This window comes from Caretta caretta, chromosome 1 (genome assembly GCF_965140235.1).
Source record: "Caretta caretta isolate rCarCar2 chromosome 1, rCarCar1.hap1, whole genome shotgun sequence".
Taxonomy (NCBI): Eukaryota; Metazoa; Chordata; order Testudines; family Cheloniidae; genus Caretta; species Caretta caretta.
The window spans coordinates 159,225,078-159,252,530 of NC_134206.1; the positions used below are offsets into that span (position 1 = coordinate 159,225,078).

The 27,453-nt window shown below is 43.3% G+C and overlaps 1 protein-coding gene across 3 annotated transcripts in view; it reads right to left on the reverse strand.

The window, feature by feature from the left end:
• Window positions 1–210: 210 nt before the first annotated feature.
• The window catches only part of ABCG1 (ATP binding cassette subfamily G member 1), an 83,278-nt gene continuing 56,035 nt past the window's right edge, over window positions 211–27,453 (reverse strand). For all 3 annotated transcript variants that reach the window (XM_048865808.2, XM_075132560.1, XM_048865816.2), the window contains exons 3-15: window positions 22,755–22,872; window positions 21,490–21,622; window positions 19,410–19,460; window positions 14,226–14,371; window positions 12,973–13,096; window positions 10,305–10,419; window positions 9,524–9,672; window positions 9,252–9,353; window positions 7,637–7,805; window positions 6,826–6,926; window positions 6,123–6,281; window positions 5,225–5,343; window positions 211–3,298 (exon numbers count right to left, since the gene is read on the reverse strand). In XM_048865808.2, the coding sequence (XP_048721765.1) occupies window positions 3,070–3,298; window positions 5,225–5,343; window positions 6,123–6,281; window positions 6,826–6,926; window positions 7,637–7,805; window positions 9,252–9,353; window positions 9,524–9,672; window positions 10,305–10,419; window positions 12,973–13,096; window positions 14,226–14,371; window positions 19,410–19,460; window positions 21,490–21,622; window positions 22,755–22,872 (1,715 nt within the window). In that variant the 3' untranslated portion in view covers window positions 211–3,069. The remainder of the gene's footprint in view (window positions 3,299–5,224; window positions 5,344–6,122; window positions 6,282–6,825; window positions 6,927–7,636; window positions 7,806–9,251; window positions 9,354–9,523; window positions 9,673–10,304; window positions 10,420–12,972; window positions 13,097–14,225; window positions 14,372–19,409; window positions 19,461–21,489; window positions 21,623–22,754; window positions 22,873–27,453) is intronic.

Consider the following 27,453-nt stretch of genomic DNA (forward strand, 5'->3'; position numbering starts at 1 on the left):
GTTGAGGAGAGGAGAGCTTGGTGAATTGAAAAAAGGAGGCACATGTTGTTAGGCCACCTGGGGGTTGCATCCCCCTTTGCAAGGATTTTCAGTGGGGGCTGTGTTCACAAATACAAGTTATGATGCCTGAACTCTTCTCTTGAGCCCTGTACGGTTCCCGAATACAAGGGTCACAGGGCAGGAGAGAAGAGGGAAATAGAATTAACACAGTATGTTTAAATATAACTCTATTATGTCACCACACTTATGGCTGTAAATACTAAACACTTTTTTTAGGATCGAACAGCAGTTCTAGATTTGCACTTGTTATACAGTGAGGAAAATATAAGTATACAATCATTTTTTTGTTTAGCACAATTATGCCATTAACAGTAGTATCTGTTTTACAGTGAGCACATAGAAAAAAAATATACCTTCTTCTCTGTGGTGGTCAGTTTCTTCCTTCCTTCCCGGCCCCCAGGAGAATACTTTGCATTGTAGTAAAGAGCTTAAAAGGTTATTTCCTATTTAGTCGGGGTCACTCTGGGGAATGAACCCATTACACGAAGGCCATGTCTACACTACAGGGACGATAATGGCATAGCTACAACGCTGTAGCTATGCTGGCGTAATCCCATAGTGTAGACACAGCCTATAGCAATGGAAGGAGTTTTCCCATCGTTGTAGGAACACCACCTCCCTGAGTGATGGTAGCTACGTCGAGGGAAGCATACTTCCATCAGCCTAGTTGCAGCTACACTTGGGGTTAGGTTGGCATAGCTCTGAGGTGGATTTTTCTCGCCCCTGAGCAACATAGCTATATTGACCTAAACTATAAGTGTAGACCAGGCCTTTGATATAACAAATACACTTTTCACCACAGCCTTGGAGCCAGTGCAAAAAGGAGATGTCAGCTTTCTGGACAGTATGGCCCTAATCCAGCAAAGCTTTCCAACATATAGTCCACTTTGAAGACATGAGTAGTCCCAGAAGTCAAAGGACAACTCTCAAGTATAAAGTTAAGTATGTACTTAAGTGCTTTGCTGGAACTGAGTTTATAAGAACCTCATTGGAATGGAATAGATCCATCTAACATGGAGTAGATGGAGTATCAGAGAAACTCTTCCTTTTGTGAGAACAATCAGGACAGAATGGGTCACCTTACACCATCACACCATTTTCTAAATGAAAACATGGTGGTGATCAGTACAGTGTTAATTTCTGTAGTCACACAGACATTGATGCAAGACCGTAGACCCACACGCCAGCCTCCTACATAGAGTACTGTGATGGGGTGTCCTCTCTACGCAAGGCCCGAAGGGGTTAAGGTGGCCGGGGGGCCTATTAATTGCCTAGGCTGCACTTGGAGGAGGAGCCAGAGAGCAGGGACTAATTAGAGACCAGGCTCAACAGGAAGGAACAGGGGGGCTTGCATAAAGACCAGCAGCTGAGAGTAGCTAGGGGCTGCAGAGAGAGAGGATGCAGTTACTCTGAGGGTGAGAGCAGGCAAGGTAGGAAGTAGCCCAAGGATACAGCAGTAAGTTTTAGGACTGTGCAGACCTTAACTGCTTGTTGTAGGTTCTCTGGGTTGGAATTCAGTATAGAGGGTGGGCCTGGGTTCCCCTACCAGCCACTGCGGAAGTGGCACTATGAAGGGGCAGTGAATGGGAAGACTGCCTAGGATAGTAGGTCCTGAGAGACTCTGATACCCAAGTCAGGGAAGACTACACTGACCTGGTCTGAGGGCCAAGCCATGAAGCAGGAGCAGTTTCCGTCCTGAGACAGAGAGAGAGTGATGGAGTGTAACAGCAGGAAGGGGAGTCGCTCTGGTAGAGCTAATCCCGAGATGTGGACAGAAGGAGGCGCTTCAGCAGTGAGTAGAGCATCCCATGACAGTAATTCAGACACAAATGTTCACTGTCTCACAGACAGCATTTAACCAGCTATCCTGGTTTGCAGGATTCCTTTAACTATATTCAAGCTTCAGCCAAAAGGAAATATCTGAAGCATTTAATGTTTCAACTGATGCATATATGACCAAAAGTAAAATGATACAAACCATATCCACAGATATGGGCTAGATAAACGAAGAACCCAACAGAATGCTAAAAACTTCTAGATGTCATTACAAAAGAAAACAGCCTTGGAGCTCTTTGCTTTTGCATTCATAGGAGGTAATTCATGTGGATAATGAACACAATTAGCATTTTAAGTATCACAATTAAGGTGGGTTTAAAAGACTTTGCAAAAACAGATTTTTTAAAAAAATAAAGCAATCATCTGTGGACAGCTTAAATATTCCTGACTATCTGTGCTCTATATTTTTTTCCATAGGGAATCACAGGTTTACAGCTCTAACTCTGATTTTGTCTTTTTTCCTTACTATTACAATTTCTGAATCTCAGACCATCTTGTCAAGTAAAGCACCAGAATTCTAAATTTAGATACACACACAAAAGTGACATGTATCACTGATTTTTTTCTTCTTTTTTTACATATTATCCATCCCTATTGAAAAGATACATCTTTTCTTGAGAATCAATAAGCTTACAGACTTTGGGTTTGGATGGATAATTCTTGTGGAAGAGAACTGCAAAGTGATATATAAAAAAAATTTCAAAGATGACACTCTGAATTTAAAATGACGTGATAATGCTACTTTCTTTGCATTCCCGCACTTGGTACTTGACTGAATGTTGATCAATAATCACCAGCCACGTAAAGATGTCACTTTACAACTCTGGCTATCAGGATAAACATCATCTTATCACAGAGATGGTTTTCAGAAAGCAAAGTTCCTGGAACCAGTTTTTACATCGTTTCACAGCTGAAATTCTACATGGCAAAATTCCCTTCTATTTCTTCTTCCCAGTTAAAGCTAGAAGTGTAATGAAAATGTGACCCAATCCAACTGGACTGATTAGCTTAACACTACACATCCACTAACCCAATACGGTTCTCTATGGGCTGGATCATAACAGCGTCTGTAACTGGGCACTGGACACCAGCCTGCCACAATGAGACAACAACAAGTGCCCTCTACTGCATGTCTAGGGTTCTTCCTATTGGATAGTTTTGTTTGTTTTTCCTTTACCTCTCTGCTTGGATTTTGTATCTGAGAACAAAATAGGCAATGAGACGCAGAGAGAAGAAGAAAATTCCAAGCACAATGAAGTCCAGGTAAAGTTTGGCATTTTCTACATCCAGTTCTCTCAGGATGGCCGCTGATTTTTGGAAGTGGCAAGTATCATCTTTGTCGCAGTGAAGATCTTCTCGATCCAATCCATAGATGGAGAGAATAACACCTTCAAACCCATACCTAGAAAGGAAAGGATGGATTACAAGATAAAATTCTAACCAGGGCAAGCATTGTTCATTTTTTCAGATGTACCGTATATACTCATTCATTAGCCCGTTCGTTTATAAGCCGACCCCCCCAAGATGGATACGTAAAAATAGTAAAAACTGTATGACCCTTTCATAAGCCAACCCTATATTTCAGAGGTTGGCAAACTTTGGCTCCCAGCCTGCCAGGGTAGGCTGCTGGCAGGTCAGGATGTTTTGTTTACCTGGAGCGTCTGCAGGCATGGAGCCCCTCAGCTCCCTGTGGCAGCGGTTCGCTGTTCCCAGCCACTTTCCGCAGCTCCCATTGGCTGGGAACGGAGAACCATGGCCAAAGGGAACTGAGGGGCTCCATGCCTGCAGACACTCCAGGTAAACAAAACGACAATGTATTAGATATTCAATTCAATGATTTCGCAGAGTTTTAAATCATCAAATTTTGGTGTAGACCCGTTTATAAGCCGACCCCCGCTCTTTGATGTGTCACGTTTTTACCAAAAATATTCAGCTTATGAATGAGTATATACGGTACTCAAAATGGAAAACACTCATAATTACAGCTCAGATGGTAAACACTGAAGATTTAAATACTGCCCTCAGAGGCAGGAAGTTTTAGGCTAGATTCTTTCTTCGGTTGCATTCAAGCAAATCACACTTCAGTGGGTTTTGCATGGGTGCAATAGGATAGAATTTTGCCTTTAATAGAATATGCAAAAACAATACAGTCAACTTTCCTTAAAGGAGAACACTTTTTAAAAAAAATCAGAATAATCTCTTTTTATATTAAAAAAACATGCTAATGACTTTATTAAAATTGACATGGTTAATATAAATATTTTTAAAGAGAAAATATACTTAGTGCCTGGAGACAGTTGTATTGTGTGATGAGGAAGAAACTGGAATGTCTCATTTTAACTGTCCTCTGCATGCTTCTCGTGGCACACCCTCACCACGAAGGAAACTTCCCCCAGCTCCCCCGTCTAACCTGGATCTGGTCTCACTTAGGACCAGATGAGCTAGCATGGATCCCTCTGTGGGACTCTGATTTCAGTGGGACTTCACATGGGTTGGTCAGGGGCCTTAGGAACAAAACCATTTCTCCTCCATCCTGACATTGGATGCTAGCTACCATCCCAGTTTACACTGACTTCTGGCTTCTGATAAGTCTTTGGATATGAGGCATGAACTCGGTCTGGTGTATTTGCAAACAAGACCAGAGTTTGACTTGTGTTGTCTTTATAGTTCTACAACCTGGAAAGAAACTATTTTTCCCCACCTTAAACTGACTTTGCCATTATCTAGGACATATACAAAAGTTCTTTTAGTGGACATTTCCTAAGTCCCCTTAGCTCCCTCTGCGATGTCACCTTCCTGACCCTCTTCCTCTGGAGAAAACGCATTGCTCACCTACAGTAGTATCAGTATTGGTTAAACTGGACAAACAGGCTTTATCCAGGAGGTCTGTCTGAACCGTCAGTGAGATATGCCATGAGATACACAATAAAGTGCTAAACAGCCTCCAAAGTGAAGTGCTGGCAACCCCATTCAAGTCTTGCTATGGACACTTTTTGTCTTCACCTTTATATGTCAAAGCAACTAGTCCAAATTCTCTGCAGACTTACATGCTGTGCACCCATTGAATTTAGTGAGATTGAACAAGGCATAAATCAGCACAGATATTGACCCATTACATATAATCCATGGTAAGATTTTTCTTATTTCATGTTGTTATACATACTTCGTACAGTAAAATAATTTGGTATTGTTCTTTTACATATTTCTTACTGGAAACATGGAAATACATCACATTAAATCCTGAAAGAATGTGCTGTAAATGTGGTAACCTTAGCATTAAAAGACAAAAAATTCCAGGTTAAGATACCACTGGCTTCCCACATGGTACCTGACATATGAGATGTAGGACATCCACTGGAGGTATGCGGGAATGGTATCAAAACTGACAAAGAATCCTGAGAAAAGGAGGACTGGGATGGCTGTAACTGGACCCACGAATGTTGCCACCTGGAAAAAGGAGGAAACAAAAGATGCCTTCTCAGACAGCCAAACAAACATCCAGGGGCTCGGGGTACTCCCTGCTTTTAATTTCTGCATTGCTGTGAGTCTTTAATTCAGCAAACACTCTTTAAGGCACAAATCCTCTGTCCTTGTGTCAAACTCAGATAAGCAGTTGAAGTTCACCCGGCCAGGCTATGGAATGGCATTGCAGTGTCGCCCCCTGCAGCTAGACCTTCTTCAGGGCAGCAGTCATGTCAACAGCTGCTTCACTCTCTCTGTGTAGATGGTTTGGGTTATAGATCTGTTTAGTGGTGACTCTGCCTTGCCTCCTGCACATTTCTGTCTGTACTTGGATGCCACCAGTGAGCACAGCTGCAGGTCCCCAGCACCCTAACTCCCTTTGCACTACAGAATCACATCAGTTCTGCAACTTATAGGACATAGTGCACTTGTGGGTGAGTGGGGTAGAACATCCATTTGAAAGAGATGGGTGATCTGGCAACTCATTCAGTGCTGAGGTGCTTAAAGAGCTCATTCTTTTAAAATGCTGTAACAACATCATTGCTTTCTCGCTATTATTTATTAATTCTCAAGCAGCTGTAAAGATACCAAGAACAGGCTAGAGAACCCCTTCTTTGCTGTTTCTTTGCAGGTGGTTCAGAGTCAGATGAGAAGTGCAAAGGAGGTCAGAGAACTTACAGCAGCAGCCGTGGCAAGAAGGCATAAGTAGCCATTGCCAGGGGAAGCAAGGTTCTGGTGAGTTCATAAAATACAAATGCCAGTACCTGAAGTGATGTGGAGGCTGCACCTATCAAAAGACCTAATGACTGAGCCACTAGCGATGTCATTGTTCCCAGGGCTGCGAACAGGACAAATCGGAGCGCATCTGATGGCTGTGAAGTCATCCAATACACGATGCTGCAATACGCCACAGGAAACATAATCTGCAGAAAGATACATCTGCAGTTACTACATTATAGAGTCAAGCCAAAAGCCATACAGAATGTTTCAGTGTTGCTGAAAGCAATATCAACACCTAGAAAGCATTGTATCCCACTTAACCCATCTCTCTCATCCCTCAATGCTGTACTCAAAGTGATGATGCTCAGAGGAGTTAGCACCTCCACCACATCCTATCAAATCTATCGTGTCCTGCATGCTACTTTAGACTAAAAAACCTGCTTCCACTTGTTATCAGCCCTTTGCAGCCACTAAGCACAAAAGCAAATGAAAAGTCCCAATCTTTGTTTAGTTTATTTATTCAGGAAAGCTCAGGTTAGACACAGGATCTTGATTTCAATAAGGTCCTGCCATTTATTCCCAATGGGGTGTTTGGTTTAAGTCAAGAAGCTCACACACTAATACACAGGCAGTTTTCCACCACTCTGGTATGTATATGAGATTAAAACATCGATGAAATGCTGGTATCTACTTCATTTGCAAGCGGATACAAGAAGAATGCTCTGTGGTTTATTCAAAAGTATATACCTGAAAAGGAACATCAGCCATGGTTTTAGCTAGATAGTAGGCCTTCAGACTATACCAGTAGTTCAGATGCTCTCTGAGAAATACACCCATCTCAAGAGGAACTAGATAGAATAAAAATTAATAAGATGGTTACTTACACCGTTAGAGTGTGACATGCTTGTGCATAATAACACCCTACCCGTTTATAATTCTGAGATGCTGCAATACTACAGCGTGCCAGGAACTCCAAAACAATTGTCAGACCAGCAACACACACTGACTCATGTCTCTTGAGGCACAAGAGGTCAGCCTGGAGAGCCTCTCCTTGTGCACATATCTGCCAGGCTGCTCAGATGACACGGTTCTCCCTTAAAGTGGCTTTGTAAACAAAAACTATGTGGTTAAAAGTTGAAAGCCACAAGTCTTCTCTCCTGTCATAGAGGGATTCTAAGATGACAGCCTAAAATGTAAGACTGCAAGTCCCTCACATGTTAATGGTGACAGCCCTATAGTTAAAGAGTCACAAGTTAAAAAGCTTAAAGATGTCATCCTAGTACCTATCCATATACATTGTTTACATATGACACAGGGTCACATCACTGGCATCTTCTGAACATGGCAAATTTCAGACCAGAGCTGGAAATTTTTCTCTGTCCAGTGCAATTAGTCCTTGAGTTGAATGAGTGCAAAATTTACTCAAACACTTTAATTAAAAATTAAGCTAAAATTCATATGTGGTTTCACATGAAATAGGTATACTCCAGCACTGCTTACTTCATTCCAGCTAAAATAACTTATTTACAGAAAATATAGTAACATGGTCAGTACTCACATGTAAGGACAGTTGGCATGAGAGCAGCAAACATAAGGAACAACATGGAAAAAAAGAGGAAGCCAGAGTTGCTTAAGACCTTCTTAGCTTCATTTCCAATCCCTAAATATAGCAAGCCTATGAGAAGTCCAATTCCAATGTGTGATGTGATCCGCAAATGTGTCAGGACCTAGGAGCAAGGAAAAGTAGTATCTCTGATCACCATGTTTGGATCTAACAGCTGCCACACTGAATGTAAAATCAACTAACCGCCTGCAAAAATCTTAAATATATCCTAAAATGAACTACTTTCAAATGGGCATTTCCTACTAGCAAATTGGGCTTCAGATGGACAAAGCTACATTAATGGGATTTCTAGATGTACCCCTGCCAATCAGATACAAGGACCAATGGAAAACAGAATTTTGCTCTCCAGGCAAAGGCTGTAACTGAGGATGTGCCAGAATAGTGTCTGACAATCTCAGTGTAGCCACTGGCATACTTCCTTTAGAGAAGCAGACTTTTTCCTCTGCCTAAAAAGTAGCTGAATCATAATAGAAAGGGCCCTGAAAGAGTCAGACAAGATATTTTGAGCTTATATTGACAAAACCAAATTAATCTGATATTGATTAGCTCTTGGTATTCTCTCAATCATTCAGTATGACTACAAATAGATATGGCACAAGGTACAGAGGCCAGAAGAAAATCTAGAATAGTTGCATCTTTATGATTAGGCAAAAAGAAACTTCCTAAAGTAATAGCTATTAAGTGCCCAATTTGAGCACCCCACTGGAAGAGATGAGGAAACTATTGTACAATGAGAGGATGGTCTTTTGAAGGTCTTATCTGTGGGGTAGCCTCTGTAGGTAACTAGTAAAACTCATAATTTTCTAAGAGGATAATGCCTAGATGGGTAATCTGGAAAATCTGAAACTGGATATTCCTTTTTGGATGCTATTATTCCTTGACATTAAGATTACAGTGTCTTAACTAAACATTTTAATTTACCTTAATTAACTATTGGGAGCTTTGACCAACGGGGGCAATGGTCCCGTGCTGGCACATGTGGAAGTGCAGGGTGGTGAAGCTCCTAATCCAGCATAGCCGTTCAGAGCCACAAAAGGAACTCTAGCTGAGTGACCTGAGAATTCCTCCCAAGATTCCTGCTGCTGTGCAGCCTCCATACACCCAAACATATACACAATGCACACTGTGACTTCACCTCATTAACTGGCCAGTTATATTTGAAAAGAACACATTTATCTCACTCCTCCCCTTATGACTCTGTAATTAATAACAGCCTGATTCTCCACTGCCTTACAGTTGGCAGAATCATTTACACCAATGCACCTTTGCACTCCCTTTGCACTGGTGTAATGACTGCACAGGGTGTAGCGTAGCAGAGAATCAGGCCCTGGATGGGATTTTTTCAGACGTTTCTCCTATCGGAATACCAATGAAAACTGCATGATTCCCCACTCTCGTACTATTATTACTGAGACTCAAAACACAACCACCATGTTTCAAAGTTCTGTGCCAATCTGCACGCACATAAGGTGGATGCTGAAGTTAAGCCCACATCACAAACACACGAAAAGTGCCTTGGGCTACAAAAATATGTTAAAAGCAGCCTTACCGAATCCCTCATGATGGTGAGAAAAGTTCTTTTAAAGAGGATGCAGAACTGGGTGAGGCAGCTGGCTGAGAAGCTGTGACAGCCTTCTGTGGATGAAGAGTCCTGAGGCGACAGACAACACAACAAACTAAGCTCCGTGCAGAATCTTATTTACTTTTCACTAACAAGCCCCAACTTCACGCAGCAGAACATGCAAAACTCTCCGCTACTTCCTTAATATTTAGATTATTTCTCTCAACCTCCCTCCCCTTCAGTGCTCTGCATGGATTTACCTCTTCAGAGGGTCGATGCCATAAGAAGGGGTTCAGTTCATGCTCGCCACCAGCAACTCTCTTGTAGTCTGTGTCGCACTTCCCTTCCCGTGCTGCTCTGACCAGCCGACTGTTCTGGTCCCCGTATTCACCAGATGCAACCTCCATCACTACACAGAGCATTTAGAAGAGATGTACTCATTCTACACCAAGCATTAGTCACAGGCTTGGCTACTGGGGCCTAATCCTGCAACACTGAAGTCAATGAGAGCTTTTGCCGCTGATTTCAATGGGAGCAGAAGCAGGCCTTAAATGCACAATATTTGTATGTAAAAATCCCACATTTTTCTGCTGCTAATACTTGTTAAATACAACATTTTAAAGGAAATATAGTGAATGTATGGCTGCCTTAGTACTCATTATATGGATTTCAGACCTGTTTCTTTTGGTCCCTACTGTTACTGTGAATCACTCAGCTATGACTGTAGAATGATATAGTATTGTTTTCATAAGGGCTGTGGTGTTTTGTTAGAAAACCACGGTAGTTTATAGGTGTGACCCACATTCTGCCTTTCATTTCCTACTACTCCATAGTTTGCATTTCAATCAGAAAAAGTCACTAATTAGTCCCACCACTAGATGGCATTAAAATGATTTACAAAGAAGAGGGGACTCATTTCACACTGACTCAGTAAAAATATAGAAACAAAAACCAATAAAAGCCTCCCTATTTCTATTTCATTCAGAAGAGCTAATCAAAAGCAAAATAAGCAAACCAGAAAAGTTATTCAATTTTCCTTACCAAAATCTGCTGGATTGTGGTAGGTTGGACAGTTTAAACCCAAATCTCTCAAATAAGGGACAAGGTTTAACACTTTCCCACGGTAAATACATTGTCCTTGACTTAAAACACAGAGCTGAAAAATAAAAGATATAGAAAGTGAGAAAACATCAGAACCTTTGAATGTGTGTCTACCTGCTTTCTGACAGCAACTGGAGTAGTCAGTTACTAGCTGTTTGATTTGGAAGGAAATAGCAACGGATTGAAAAGATTTGTCAACACTGAATGTGGAATTATAATTAATGGAAAATCTGCAGAATATTAAAGATGTTCAAGATGTGAACTCTGCAAAACTACCCCTTCAGGGCTTGTAGTGTACTAATACAGAAACATCATGATTCACCCCTTAGACCAGAAGTGGGCAAACTACGGCCCGCGGGCCACATCCAGCCCACAGGACCATCCTGCCCAGCCCCTGAGCTCCTGGCTGGGGAGGCTCACCGCCAGCCCCTTCCCTGCTGTTCTCCCTTCCCCGCAGCCTCCGCTCACTATGCCGTCAGCGCTCTAGCCCACCGCTCCTGTGGCTGGCTCCGGCATGGTAAGGGGACGGGGAGCCCCGAGGGGCAGACAGGGAGCAGATGTTCTGGGGGGATGGAGGGCGCCAGTCAGGGAACGGGGAGGGGCTGGATAGGGCATGGGAGTCCCAGGGGGCCTGTCAGGGGGTGGGGGTGTGGATAGGGTCAGGGTAGTCAGGGAACAAGGAGCAGGGGGGTTGGATGGGTCGGGGATTCTGAGGGGGGTAGTCAGGGGGCAGGGGCAAATAGGGGGTGGGGGCCAGGCACAGCCTTCCCTACCCGGCCCTCCATATAATTTTGCAACCCCGATGTGGCGCTCGGGCCAAAAAAAGTTTGCCCACCCTGGTCTTAGACACAGGTTGGAAACCAGGCTGGAAATGGCATGACTGTGCCATCTTATTTCCATAAATTATTTGTGTTTTTGGTATGAAGATGGGGCTGGTGAATTCAGGGGGCAATGGGAGAACAGGAGGAGGAGAAGGAAGAGCAGTAAGAAATAGCTTGATTAGTCTTGCTTTCAGCCTATTGACTTCATTTAAACTTATTGAAAGAGTAGTAATCTTCAAGAGCTTGTTCACCTACTGTAGAGTGGGTTTTCTCTAAGCTCTCACAACTCTCACTTAAATGGCACTGTCATAAATATAAAGGGAAGGGTAAACCCTTTGAAATCCCTCCTGGCCAGGGGAAAGCTCCTCTCACCTGTAAAGGGTTAAGAAGCTAAAGGTAACCTCGCTGGCACCTGACCAAAATGACCAATGAGGAGACAAGATACTTTCAAAAGCTGGGAGGAGGGAGAGAAACAAAGGGTCTGGGTCTGTCTGTATGCTGCTCTTGCCAGGGACAGAACAGGAATGGAGTCTTAGAACTTTTAGTAAGTAATCTAGCTAGGTATGTGTTAGATTATGATTTCTTTAAATGGCTGAGAAAAGCATTGTGCTGAATAGAATAACTATTTCTGTCTATGTATCTTTTTTGTAACTTAAGGTTTTGCCTAGAGGGGTTCTCTATGTTTTTGAATCTAATTACCCTGTAAGATATCTACCATCCTGATTTTACAGGGGGATTTCTTTATTTCTATTTACTTCTATTTTTTATTAAAAGTCTTCTTGTAAAAAACTGAATGCTTTTTCATTGTTCTCAGATCCAAGGGTTTGGGTCTGTGGTCACCTATGCAAATTGGTGAGGCTTTTTATCCAACATTTCCCAGGAAAGGGGGGGTGCAAGTGTTGGGAGGATTGTTCATTGTTCTTAAGATCCAAGGGTCTGGGTCTGTAGTCACCTAGGCAAATTGGTGAGGCTTTTTACCAAACCTTGTCCAGGAAGTGGGGTGCAAGGTTTTGGGAAGTGTTTTGGGGGGAAAGACGCGTCCAAACAGCTCTTCCCCAGTAACCAGTATTAGTTTGGTGGTGGTAGCGGCCAGTCCAAGGATAACGGGTGTAATATTTTGTACCTTGGGGAAGTTTTGACCTAAGCTGGTAAAGATAAGCTTAGGAGGTTTTTCATGTAGGTCCCCACATCTGTACCCTAGAGTTCAGAGTGGGGGAGGAACCTTGACAGGCATAAAACGTTTAAAGTAAACTTAAATCTAATCTAAACAGGAACAGACCATATCCTGCCACCAGCGTGAACAAAGATTTCTGACAGACTTTATTTTTCCGTTTTATTCTTTTCACATGAATGCAAAAAAGCAATCTGTTCTCAGTTATTCAGGGTCAAACAGGAGTAATTCCATCAAAAATCAGTGGAATTTTCTGAATTTACACCAGAGTAGCCAGGATGAGAATTTGGTCCAGCAACATTACAGACCTTAACAGTAACGCACTCATACTAATTCTTATTTACTATAACACACACCCAAAATTCAAAAGTGTGATAATCACGACTTCTAAAATTTACCAGTCAGATTCTTTAAAAATCAAATAAATAATAAATATAACGTAATATAAAAATAGGAACATGAAGGAAAAAAGTGAAAACCATTTTGTTCAAACCTACGACTCCAGTGATACTGATTTGGGACATGATCTGTGATTTTGCATTATCTCCAGCCTACACCAATTATAGATACAACATATTCAAACAAATATGTAAAGAGAAGAATTTCTGAAGGGTACCTGATCAAATAACTCAAACAGTTTGGCACTTGGTTGATGAATAGTGCAGATGATGGACCTGCCACCCTGGGCTAATGCCTTCATGAGAGAGACAACCTGAAAGCAAGATGCACTGTCCAAGCCACTGAAAATAAAGGCACAAAGGTGTTTATTAGATCTGTGGTTCCATATGCAACTGTTCAAAATAATACATGTCCTATGATGTTTCTGTTTCTCATTATTATCTTTTTACAACATGCATCTTTATCATCTAACAAGAACCCAGAGATGCTGTGTGGTATAGTATTTCTCTTCCCTTCCCGTCCCTCCCCACAGCCTTTTCCTTTATCAGGCATTCATCATACTTAATTAAAATGGGAGCTATTCTCAGAGCTACCTAATGCAATTTTCAAATTCTGTGATTGTGGGTTCTGACTAATGACGCTCCCAAGTCGAACAAACTAAATTCTACTCTCAGATACACACCTGTGGCCCGACTGTCTTCAGGGCTGTCATGAGTGTCTACCTGAGGGCAGAATTTGATCCTAAATATATTATATTTAAAAAATTCAATAATCAAAAATGTTTAAGCTAATTGGAAATCTTCACTTAAAGGGAAACTACACATTATAATCTGAAGAATTTTTTCTGCCTCTCTTCTGCGGGATCCTCTAGGATTTTTCTCAATCTCCCCCTTCTATATTGTTTCCCTAACAACCACCTTTAACAGCCTCATGTCATGTCAGGTTACAAGAGTTAGCCAGTGCACTAACTGGTGACCCTATTAAAATTATTTCTTGGGGGTTGAATTGCTCTATAGCTGTACGCAGGTGTAACACAGTTGCTTTCTACAGTATTATGTCAGAATAAACTGGAGTAACACAGATGCAAATCAGGCCCTTTAAAAACAGTATTAAAAAATTACAGCTTTTACTGATGCTGTTACAAATATTTTAAGTAAAACATACCAGAAGCATTTTCTAGCAATGAAAGGTGAGTGTAGCAAACGAGAAGCTACATAGCCTGATGCAGCATATAATCTGCTGTCTACGTTTCAAAGGAAAGTCTTGATTTTCTTCTGTTTCAGCTAAGATGCTAACAAGGGCTAGTACGTTCTGTGGTAGTTCTCTAGCACATGCTGGGGGGGGGGACTCACAAAGGTAGGTAGGCATCTAAGTCCCATTTATATCAATGGGCATTAGGTGCCTAAATACTTCTGTGAATCCCACCCATAGTAGCAGTGGTCCACTTTCTAACATTTGGCCTTGATTTACCTGGTAGGTTCATCAAAAAACATAACTGGCGGGTTGTTCACCAGCTCCAAAGCAATGGCAAGACGCTTCCTCTGGCCCCCAGAAAGACTTCCAGTTCTTGTATTGGCACATGTCAGCAAACCCAGAGCTGTCAAGATCTCCTTTACCTGGGGACAGAATCAAAGCAACAACACAGGTCATTTAGATTGTTACCACAAAAAACCCCAAAACATCTCTTACTATTATCACTGGTTTTTCTATAAAGGATGAAAACAAACCAGTTGAACACCCTCATGATTTATGCAGATTCTCTGGGATACTTACTCAGAGGATGTACAGAACACTCCAGAAAGGAACATATGCCAGTATCTGTTAGAGCCTCACGCTCTATTGTGTTTCTAAGGTTTCAAATAGCTTTTGTCGTCCCTACTGTGTGCACAATTAGGTCAGAAACAAAGGCAAAGAAAATGTATTACAATCTCTGAGTGCTTCAGGAAGGGTGTAAAGTGACCACCACACGGGTCAGAAAGGGTTTTCCCATCTCTCATCTATGAGCAGCACAGCCGCAGCTAATTCTGCAGGAAGGGGCAGAGTGGGAGGAAACCTCAGAGTCTCAAGCAGAGTTCCTCTCAAGTCGTTGAGTCAATAGGCCACGGAGCATCCACAAACCCTGACAGATCCCCCAGGGATGTGTGTGAAATTTGGCGGAACATCCCTGAGAGGCCCTGTGCACCTGACCTCACCCCATGCATCCAGGTAGTGTGGTTCAGAGCAATCTACCAAGGACTCCTTGTTGTCACAGCTGCCCTGATACACCACAGAAAAAGGAATATAGCTCCAGTCTGCACTCCCTCTCCAGCTATACCACCAGTCAATATGGGACTGTCCACTTCCCATCCTCAAAAAGAAAAGGAGTACTTGTGGCATCTTAGAGACTAACAAATTTATTTGAGCATAAGCTTTTGTGAGCTACAGCTCACTTCATCAGATGCATTCAGTGGAAAATACAGTGGGGAGATTTTATATACACAGAGAACATGAAACAATGGGTGTTACCATACAGACTGTAACAAGAGTGATCAGGAAAGGTGAGATATTACCAGCAGGAGAGCAGGGGGGGACCTTTTGTAGCGATAATCAAGGTGGGCCATTTCCAGCAGTTGACAAGAACATGTGAGGAACAGTAGGGGGGGAAATAAACAATGGGAAATAGTTTTAATGTGTGTAATGGCACATCCACTCCCAGTCTTTATTCAAGCCTAAGTTAATTGTATCCAGCTTGCAAATTAATTCCAATTCAGCAGTCTCTCGTTGGAGTCTGTTTTTGAAGTTTTTTTGTTGAAGAATTGCCACTTTTAGGAGTTTGTGTGTGTGTTTTTTGGAGGGGGGTGAGGGGATGAGAGAACCTGGATTTGTGCAGGAAATGGCCCAACTTGATTATCATGCACATTGTGTAGAGAGTTGTCACTTTGGATGGGCTATTACCAGCAGGAGAGTGAATTTGTGTGTGGGGGGGTGGAGGGTGAGAAAACCTGGATTTGTGCTGGAAATGGCCCAACTTGATGATCACTTTAGATAAGCTATTACCAGCAGGACAGTGGGGTGGGAGGAGGTATTGTTTCATGTTCTCTGTGTGTATATAAAGTCTGCTGCAGTTTCCACGGTATGCATCCGATAAAGTGAGCTGTAGCTCACGAAAGCTCATGCTCAAATAAATTGGTTAGTCTCTAAGGTGCCACAAGTACTCCTTTTCTTTTTACTCTGAAACCAAAGAGACTGAAGCGTTCTCCGACGGGTTTTTGAATGTTATAATTCTTGACGTCTGATTTGTGTCCATTTATTCTTTTATGCAGAGACCGTCCAGTTTGGCCAAGGTACATGGCAGAAGGGCACATCCTCACTCACTTAGCCCTGACCCGCTTTCCTTGTATGGATTTCTGTACCATAAAGCAACCTCAGTGGGCCCTGGTCAAGTAGACTGTGCCCCGCAGGTGGCTGATCCCCCACCTCCTTTGCCATTTCCATGCAGATGAGGTGAGATGTGTAAATGGTGCCTGGATCTGGGGAGCACAAGATGGCCCCTCAGCATTTATACTAGGTTAACAGAAATTAAAATCTGGCACTTCTTCCAGTAAAGAAAAAGTGACAGTACCCAGAAAAATCACGGACACCCTAAATCTTGAACCCCCACCGAAAGAAAATGCAGCAAGCAATCTGTTTGGGATAGAGTTGTGTTGTATTTAAGTAGTACTAGTAGTATGTTAAGGCTGGGTCGTGGGTGGCCTGTGGGCACAGAATGAGCTGCTGGCATTGGAGCCGAAGGTCAAAGGGCAAGGGCAGGTAAAAACCGCAAAGTCAGAGTCCATTACCAAATTGGGAGCGTGAGGCGAGAATTGGGTCAGGCTAGGCCAGGGTCTTTCACAGAGTCTGCAATGGCCTTAAGCCAGAGACAATAAATCAAGGCTGGGCTCAGGAGCTGAGCCTAGGTCAAGAGCAGGGAATCAAGGCAAGTTGCAGCGGGGGAGACCTAAGGCAGAAGCACACCAGAGGTCTGCATTGCTCAGACGACTACCAGAAGTGGTTTCCTGGTTTATATGGGCAGTGCCAGCCAATCAAGGAAAGCTATCAGTCATGCCTCTTAGAATGGGATTTCCTGCAGCGCTTAGCCTCTCAGTTCCTCTTAGCAGCAACCCTACATGGGCCCCTGGTGCTGATGAGGAAGCAGCACCTGCCAGAGACCATAGTTCTAGGCCTATGGGTTCTTACAAGCATCAATAATAAAACAGACCAGTTCCTTTAACAATCCCTGCAATCTTTACTCAGAAACAATTCCCATCGACTTCAACTAGAGTTTTGCTTGAGTAAGTGTAACACCGACAGACCCCAGTCGTTGGCGGGCGGGATTGAACCTGGGTCCACTGAAGCTTAGTGCATGAGCCTCTACTTCATGAGCTAAAAGCCACACGGCCCTTAGCTAAGGCTGTGGCAGACTCATTAATCTCTAAGTCGTGGTGGGCAAACCACGGCCCGCGGGCCGGATCCGTCCCGTCAGAGCTTTGGATCCGACCCGCGGGATTGCCACCCCCTTGGCGCCATGGGGCTAAGGCAGGCTCCCTGTCTGCCCTGGGCCCGCACCACTCCCGGAAGCGGCCGGAACCACGTCCCTGCGGCCCCTGGCACCGCCCCCCACAGCTCCCATTGGCCGGGAACAGGGAACCACGGCCAATGGGAGCTGCGGGGGAGGTACCCGCAGGCAAGGGCAGCGTGCAGAGCCCTCTGTCCCTCCTCCCCCAGGGGCTGCAGGGACGTGGTGCCGTCCGCTTCTGGGAGTGGCGCAGGGCCAGGGCAGGCAGGGAGCCTGCCTTAGCCTCACTACGCACCGCTGTCACCCTGGACCCGCTCAAGGTAAGTGGCGCCAGGCAAGAGCCCACACCCCGAACTCCTCCTGCACCCCGCACCCCAATTCCCTGCCGCACCCCAACCCCCTGCCCTGAGCCCCCTGCCACACCCTGTACCGCTCCTGCACTGAGCCCCCTGCCGCACCCATTTATAACACCAACAGACCCCGGTCGTCGGCAGACAGGATCGAACCTGGGACCTTTGGAGCTAAAGGTATAAGCCTCTACTGCATAAGCTAAAAAGCCATATAGCCTTGGTTAAGGACTGTAGCAGACTCTTTAATCTCTAAGTGATATGGGTGCCACTAGTGGGGACAGAGCACCACACCCAGAAGGTGCGTGGGTTACATAAGCACTGCAGGATTTATCCCATAATGTCACTTATACAACATTCAATTACTAAAATAACAATAGTTTAGACTTCTATAGCTCCTTTTGAATGAAGACCTTTTATAAGGATGGTGAAGTATTACTGTCATCTTACAACTGGGATAACTGAGTCACAGACTTGCTCAAAGTAACACAGCAAGTCAGTAACAGAGCCAGGAATAGAACCCAGTTCTCTTGACATGTAGTCACTGCTTTAACTACAGGAACACATTATTATGCAAATCCTATTAGCCCCAGCACTGCCCACAATCACACTAAAGGCTTCCTACATTAAGACACACAGGGACGTGTCTTTTGCTTGTTAGTGTCATTTTATGCTGGACAAAAACACAGCTTTCAGCATGCAAAAATAACCCCCAGCTAACAAAATATCGTATTTTAGTAAAAAAAACCTGACCTAATATTTCACTTCTCATGAATCTCTCAACAACCTGAACTGTCTCTGTTTTCACCAGTGCTGTGATTTCTTTATTTTTAGCCTCAGTTGCCATCCTCCCCGCCCCAATCACATTCTGTATTAAAACATCTACACAGCAATGAATAGGTCTTTTATCACATGCATGGGAATGCTCCTGTAACCTCACCCACACAGTGATGAGCACTTGAGCTGCAAGTCTGCCTAGGAACACAGGCCCACATTTTCAAAGGCCCTGGCTTGCCAGACAAAAAGGGTGCATTTTCCAATTCTGTTACTTCAACTGAGTTAGCTTAACAAGAAGTCACATTAAGATGCAGGCTAACATGTCAGAAGCCATATCAGCTGGCTGTATTTTAAACTTAGTCTCCCCACTAGACCACGGAGTGGCAAACTTAACAGTTTCAGATGTGTTAGCCTGCACCTTCATGGATCTTTTTAATTGTGTTAACTCAACTGAACTAACATGACTGAAAAACACACCCTTTCTGCCTGGCAAGATGTACCCAAAAACTCATGCCCTTATGTGTGCAGTACCTGACTTATGCTTGCAAATTTCTGTAGCAGTTGTAAGAGCTATTGACTATGTTTGTGCATTCCTAGGTGCACACACACAGCAACGGAATTGTACTCGTAGCCAGGCACTGGGGATTAGTATGGACATGTGCAAGAGTGTGTATGCCCTTAGGCACGTAGGTCCAAAAATTTGAGCCACAAAGTGCAACTAAAAAAGCCCCACAAAAACTGCAATATATTTGAATAAATCTTTCATGTTTACCTAATCAACCTTCCCGTCAGCCATACTGAGTGCTACATTTGTAGGATTTTACTATCCCTCCCACACAGTAACAGCTGTCAACTTTGTTATGTTATTATTTACCCCATTCATGCACATTAATTGCAATTCAATTTTAGATACAAACTCAAGCTATATAAATTTCACGCTAACATCTTCACTATGCAGCCAAAGGAATACCTCAGTTTGAAGAGCAATATACATACCATCTCCTTTCTGCCTTCATCCTTCTCTTGAAGTTTCAGATGAGCAGATACCTATTATATAAACACACAATATGATGCAAGTTAAATTGGAACTGGTCAGCAACATGATATCTTTGGAATATCCACTGTAAGTCTAAGCGCAGGTCTGCGCTTAAAATGCTGCATTGGCGCAGATACACCAATGCAGCTGTGCTGCTGAAGCACTGACAGGAGAGCTTCTCCTATTGGTGTAGTTAATCCACCTCCTTGAGAGGCAGCAGCTATGTCGACAGGAGAAGCTCTCCTGCTAACAGTGCTGTCTGCACCAGGGGTTAGGTCAGTCTAACTTCATTGCTCAGGGGTGTGGATTTTTCATACACATACCCCCGAGCAACGTAGTTATATCGATATAAGTCTGTAGTGTAGACCTGGCCTAAAACACACAATGCCAGAATTGCAACTGGACAATTTGTTCTAACATGAGGCAGAAATTAGAAATCAGAAGCTTAAGAAAAGCAGTAATAGCTATGATGTTCTAATCATGAGTATAGTGTAGGCATATGCATGCTTTCTTAAGGGACCCTCAAGGCACTGACAAAAATAAGTGCTTAATAGAAATGCTCTCTCATATCAAAAAGGATAGTCCAGTGGACAAGGAAGCACCGTGGGATGCAGGAAGTTCAATTCCTTGCTCTGCCACACACTTCCTGTGTGATGCTGGATAAGTCAGAGTCTCTCTGCTTTAACTCCCCATCTGTAAAGTGAGGACAGCAATATTTCCCTACCTCACAGAAGTCTTAAAAAGCTAAATTCATTAGTGTTTGTAAAGTGCTCAGATACTACAGTGATGTAGAAAATAAGTAGAGAGATAAATAATGCTGTATAAGATGCCATCTGCTGTCCTAAGAGATAACTACAAAATTCTGCTCTACCTTTATTAGAAGCAATTAAATGTTAACTAATTAATTTTTTGTCAGCACTTTGGGTGTTTAATTTAGACAAAATATATCATCTGGGCCCAACTTACCAAAAGAGGCTCTTTTTTTGCAGCTGTAATTTAGTTTGCCAGTTTGAAAAACATTACCCTATTGGTCTTTGACTTTGATTTCAACTAAATGAACTAGGAAAGCTTTTTGACAGAGACGATCCCTTCCAGAAATCAGTATTAGAAAAATTACAACTCTGGAAAGTAAACAGACAAGGCATACGCCAGACTAGCTGATCGTAACGGTCCCTTGTGGCTTCAGAGAATTGATGAAAGCCCTTTTCCCCTTACCAAATGATAACAGCCATGAACTACTGACTTTACATATTGAAGGTTCGGCAGGTACAACAAAACTATTGGGCTGATTTTCTCATCAAACTGAGCAGCAGAAGGTTACAGACTGAACACTCAAGCTGGCTCTCAGTAAACAGGCACTATGTCAAGAGTGAAGAGGAAGAGTTTTTATCAATGTTAAGGCCTGGACTCCTTCACAAGGAGCCCAGGTGAAGACAGAAGGAAAGAGACTGTATCTGAGGGCTCCTGGACCCAAGACAGGGACAAAAGAGTAGTGACAGCCAGGAGCCCTGGCATACAGCAGCATCATGCCAGCATAGAATCACCTGGTTAGGACATGGAAACCTGACAGAGAGATTTAACAGGTCACCTGCCAATGTTCCAAGGAAAGAGATTCACACAGGGGTCTCACAGACTCACTCAGTCTGGCAACACTGACCATGACCAGCATTTCAGGCTCCAATGGTTGGCAGCTACTGGAATACGGAACAAGTGACAGGATACTGGTAGGCACTGGGAGGATGCGTGGGTGAGAAGGTGTAGTTGCCCTTCTCTGGTATCAGCCTATTGTTGCCGTTTTTATCCAGACACTAGCCTGTCATGGTATTTTATTTCCCTGAGGGTGAAATGAATGCAGGCTCACAAATTTTCTTCTGAACCCTAACAGTGATCTTAAAACAGCAGCGAAGCCTGGGAGACTCAAGTGAAGTCCAGTCTATCTCCCAGAACCACAGCCAGGAATAAAAATGCGTGCTCATGCATAGAGGGGGCCTCACTCTAGTCCCACACCCCAAACCAATCAGAACCAGATAGAAAGTTCACCATCATAGCTTCTTGGACAGTAAGATGAGGGAGCAGCATGTCATCTTGCATGATGTAACAGGACACTTTGCGAAAAGAGCGCAGGTCACGAGGCTGCCCGTTAATGAAGATTGTTCCTTTCATCCCAGTCTCTCTGAAATGAAACAAACAAGTGAGTTAGAGTGAGAGTTCCCTTTATAATCTTTACTACACATCTCAGAGAGTGGGCCTATTGGGCAATTTTAGCCTCTTTTTAAGTGATTTCTTAGGACCAAAACGACAGTGGAGGGAGGCGCACATGTCCTGTGTGTGCATCTGTGTGTGTGCGCGAGTATTGTTACATCAGAAATGTCACACCTTGGCAAAAAAATTAATTCAAACTTGTGCAAAAAAGTGTGCTGCCCATCTGAACGTTTGCAGAAATGCTGGGTCATTTCTTGAAAGGCTGTTTGTGAGGTGTCTCTGCCCCTCCTTTTTGTGATCTGGTAGCAGGAGCAGCAGAAAGCAACAGCTTATGGGGGGAGGGGAGGGAAAACCACCCAGTTGTTTCACATATTGCAGTTTAATCAAGAATTATTCTTACATCCTGAAATTTTTGATGGAAACATATTTTCAAAGTGTTGATAAAACCTAATTTAAAATACTCCACAGATAAAATCTTGGGCCAAATTCGTCAGATGGCAGGCCATCAGCCATTTCTCATTTTTGGAATTTTAATAACTATATCTTAGTCTTGCATTTTTGCATTTAAACAAATAACTCAGAAATGTCTGCTGTATAGAACACCGGAACATGACAATGGGGATAGTATAATTCAATATTTGTGAAGTACTTATTTTCTACAAATATTGGGTGAGAGGCTGTAGAGAGGTGGAGTGGCCTCCCTCTGAACTAAAGAGCAAGGGACCACTAGACTCCCCCCTAGTAGGCAGAGCTGAATCCACCCTGCCTCCGGCACCGGAAGTCCAGAAGTGGGGCAGGAAGTATAAAAGGAGAGCCCTGGAGTTCAACTGGGGCTGGACCACCCGAGGGAGCAGACATCTCTTTCAGGGAGCTGAGAGTTCTACAGGATCCCAGACTAGCCCCCAGGCGGAGCTGCCCCCTGCGGTCAGAGGAGACAGATGAGTAACTCAAGTAGCTGCCAGGACTGCTGCCAGACGAATGCCCCAAGAAGCTGTGGGAACAGCGTGGCCCCTCCCCACTCGAGAATGGGGAACCACTACAGAGTCCTTCTGATTTTCCAACAGAGGTCAGACTAAATTATCATGGTGGTCCTTTATACTGACCTGTACCCTGCCAGGATATTCATGAGAGTGGATTTCCCAGCCCCAGAAGGGCCCATAATTGCAACAAGTTCTCCACTGCTGAACTTCCCTGAAATTCCTTTCAAAAGGGTCTTGTAACCTGAAGGAAGAAAGAAAATATTACTAAATGGTGACACTTCACAGTTATTCACTGTATGTGAAATATGCTTCACCTATGCAGAGGTGACAAGGATGGCTGTTAGTGAGTGGAATGCAAGAGGCTGGGAGGAAGCTGGCAGTTATATCAGCATACCACAGCCACTTTACCACAACCTACAGAATGCACTGGAGGTTGCAGCCTTTTTCTACTACTTGAGCAGTGGTGATGAGCCTACACTGATCCATTTAAAAATGGCTCTGTTTTTGATTCACTCCAAGAAAATAAGAATGGCCGTACTGGGTCAGACCAAAGGTCCATCTAGCCCAGTATCCTGTCTTCCGACAGTTGCCAATGCCAGGTGCCCCAGAGGGAATGAACAGAACAGGTAATCATCCAGTGATCATCCCCTGTCACCCATTCCCAACTTCTGCCGAACGGAGGCTAGGGACACCATCCCTGCTCATCCTGGCTAATAGCCATTTATGGACCTATCCTCCACGAACTTATCTAGTTATTTTTTGAATCCTGTTATTGTCTTGGACTTCACAACATCCTCTGGCAAAGAGTTCCACAGACTCACTGTGCGTTGTGTGAAAAAATACTTCCTTTTGTTTGTTTTAAACCTGCTGCCTATTAATTTCATTTGGTGACCCCTAGTTCTTATATTATGAGAATGAATAAATAACACTTCCTTATTTACTTTTTCCACACCAGTCATGATTTTATAGACCTCTATCATATCCCCCCTTTGTTGTATCTTTTCCAAGCTGAAAAGTCCCAGTCTTATTAATCTCGCCTCATATGGCGGCCGTTCCGTGCCCCTAATCATTTTTGTTGCCCTTCTCTGAACTTTTTCCAATTCCATTATAACTATTTTGAGATGGGGCAACCACATCTGTATGCAGTATTCAAGATGTGGGCATACCATGGATTTATAGAGAGGCAATATGATATTTTCTGTCCTATTATCTATCCCTTTCTTAATGATTCCCAACATTCGGTTTGCTTTTTTGACTGCAGCTGCACCTTGAGTGGATGTTTTCAGAGAACTATCCACAATGACTCCAAGATCTCTTTCTTGAGTGGTAACAGTTAATTTAGACCCCATCATTTTATATGTATAGTTGGGATTATGTGTTCCAATGTGCATTACTTTGCATTTATCAACACTGAATTTCATCTACCATTTTGTTGCCCAGTCACCCAGTTTTGAGGGATGGCAGTTGCCTGGGACTTAACTATCTTGAGTAGTTTTGTATCATCTGCAAATTTTGCCACCTCACTGTTTACCCCTTTTTCCAGATCATTTATGAATATGTTGAATAGGACTGGGCCCAGTACAGACCCCTGGGGGACACCTATTTACCTCTCCATTCTGAAAACTGACCGTTTATTCCTACCCTGTGTTTCTTATCTTTTAACCCAGTGGTCTCCAAACTGGGGTGCGCGAGATGATCCCAGGGGGTGCGCGGCAGCAGGAGTGCCGCCGGACGGCACTCCGCAGTTTTTTTTCTTCGGCGGCAGGTTGGCACGTCCATGGCTGGTGTTCCCCTCCGGCAGCGCGCCTGCGGCAGGTCTTCCAGTCTTCACCCTGGGGGTGCGCGAGCCAAATAGTTTGGAGACCACTGTTTTAACCAGTTATCGATCCATGAGAGGACCTTCCCTCTTATCCCATGACAGCTTACTTTGCTTAGGAGCCTTTCGTAAGGGACCTTATCAAAGACTTTCTGAAAATCTAAGTACTCTATATTCACTGGATCCCCCTTGTCCACAAATTTTTCTAAAGTGACTTGGGAGTCCAACTGCCATTTTCCAAAGGCTTTGTTCCTGTATATTAGCCAGGTGCTAGCCTCTCCATTGCGATCCCTGCTACTCAGGAGTTAATACCTCAGCTTTGAAGCAAAAATCCAGGCAGTTGCTTCAAATTTTATGCCAAGTCCCTGCCCAACAAAAAAATAAAGAGTAATCGTCATCATATTTGGAAATCTTAAAAGCAAAATATATAAATATTTGTCTTTCCCCCTCAAAGAGGTCAACAAAAGTAACACGGCAAAGGGAGACATACTGTGCAGAAAATCCTACTTGATCCTTTTCTCCTAAAGATAGACCTGAGCCAAAATTCAAAGGGCTTGTCTGTACAGGGAAATTGACTAGAATAGCTATTGCAGAATGTGCCCACATGGGGATCTATTCTGAAATAGCTATAGCACGTTAAATTCACATTCTACCTATTCAGCATAACTTCCTCATGTAAACATGCCCTAAATTGGAACACCCCCAAACTTTGGATATGCAGATTAAACTCATAGCCGCACCTATATTTGACCGGTTGAATGAAGACCTTTGATCCAAATGTTATGATCTGGGTTCATCTCGAGCTGCTTAATGACAACCTTTGAAAGTATACCCAATCTAACAATATGGCTGTTGTGCACTGAAATTCAGGACCTTTAGTATTTGACTCATTAATGATGCTGATGAAGAGAAAGACATTTTACTTGCTCACACATGGATTCAGTGTTCTGTATGCATAAAACTGTCTAGATTAGCACTCAAACAGATGACATCTAGTTAACTATCATTTATAAAGCTGAAGCCACATTAACACAGAGATTGTTAACTGCAGAACATCACTGTCTAACTGGATTTTCATTCTAATCTGTATCTGTGATCCACTAATGTACCTTCTTTGATTATTTGGATTTAGACGTCTTTTTCCATCAACTGCACCTGGGAGATACACTCGAGTGTGTGATGTGCATTTGTACTTCTCAGGATTGCCTCTCCTTTTGTTTCTAAAGAGTTAAAAAACGACCCTTTGCTTGGGTTAAACTTTGTAACCTGAAAATATTGGTCAGATGGCAGGAAACAGCAATGCTTTGTTTTGAATGTTTCTATAATGAAATAAAAACAAAAATGAAGGGGGAAAGAAAAGAACCAAGCATATGACATGTTGGGATTTGGCAATTCACTGAACCTAGGTTAATTAATATGCAGGAAGCATTTACACGCAATGTGTTACATATTCCCACTGTTGGAATTATTAGCATAGATTTCAACTGGGACACTGAAATGCCAGAAAATGAACTTGATCACAAGCATCAAGAAAATAGGTGGTAGATTCTCTTCACATAATTTCTGTCTCCTCGTTACCACCTCATGGCCCATCCTGCCTTATCTTGTTTTCCTTTCATCTCCAGATTCCCTCTTCCCTTTCTCGGTCTCCCCTTCTCCTTTATACCTTCTTCTCCTCCTCCTCCTGTGTTCTCTGTCCATGCTGCTCTAGCAACAGAGGGCACCCTTGTGCACTCAGGACATGCGATTGAGGGATCTTTCTGATCCACACTCTAGTCCAGGGATTGGGAGCCTTTGGCATGCTGCCCGCCAGGGTAAGCCCCCTGGCGGGCTGGGCTGGTTTGCTTACCTGCCGTGTCCACAGGTTTGGCTGATCGCAGCTCTCACTGGCTGCGATTCACAGCTCCAAGCCAATGAGGGCTGTGGGAAGCGGCGCAAGCTGAGGGATTTGCTGGATGCCGCTTCCCGCAGCCCCCATTGGCTTACCCTGGCGGGCCACATGCCAAAGGTTGCTGATCCTTTGCTCTAGTCTCTGCTTTGAATGTTCCACAGGCAAGGAGCACATCCATGGCCAGAAGCAGCTCAAATACTTCTAGAGGGAGCAACATGCCTGCTCCCAATACCACAGACAGTTGTCTCTAAAAAAAAAATAATAAACTAACGAAATACTCCCATATACTGGCTCTGAAACCATCCTTCCATTTTTTTTCACAAGCCAGAGGATATTTGTTTTGAAATGCTGGCCTAATCTGACTAATGCAAGCCATCTGGGAGCTGGCAAGATGCTATGTGCTTAAGCATGACCCTAATGGTGCAATATTACAACCTCCGTATGGAGCAAACCTCAAGAACAGTAATAACAGTTTAAAGAGTCTGCCGTATGAGGGTTAGGACAGGGGAATCCAGAAAGGCAAGGATGAGATACCAGTGGCTGCCTGTCTTGCCCTTGATGTCAATATCACCACAGATTGGATCCCATAATTCAAGGGAAAGAAAAATCACACCTTTTACAGGGGTATGTTTTTAAAATATGTTAAGATTTATTTATTTAATAATTGTAATAGGGATATGGCCCTTCACACTGGTCCTTTATGTCAAAACTGGTCCTTATTGAAGTATTCTTGGCTTTACCTCAGGTCTTTAGTAGACTGATGAAGGACCAGAATGTCAGGCCTTATCACGCAATTAAAATTACTACACATTACATGCAAATGTGATACCCTTACACTGGGTGAAAACCTGGCCCCACTGAAGTCAATGAAGAGAATTTTATCATTAACTTCAATGAATCCAGGATTTCACTCTTTATGTAGTACTTTACTCCCACAACTAGCCCAAGTACTAGCTTAGTTTAGAATACTATTGACTGTAAGAAAGGCCAATAATGAAGCTCATGTGATAACACAGAACACATTGCAACTTTCTGGTACACCAATTTCTACTGTTTGAGATTATCCTATACCAGTAAAAATCTATATCAGAACAATTTATTCTCACTATAAGGAT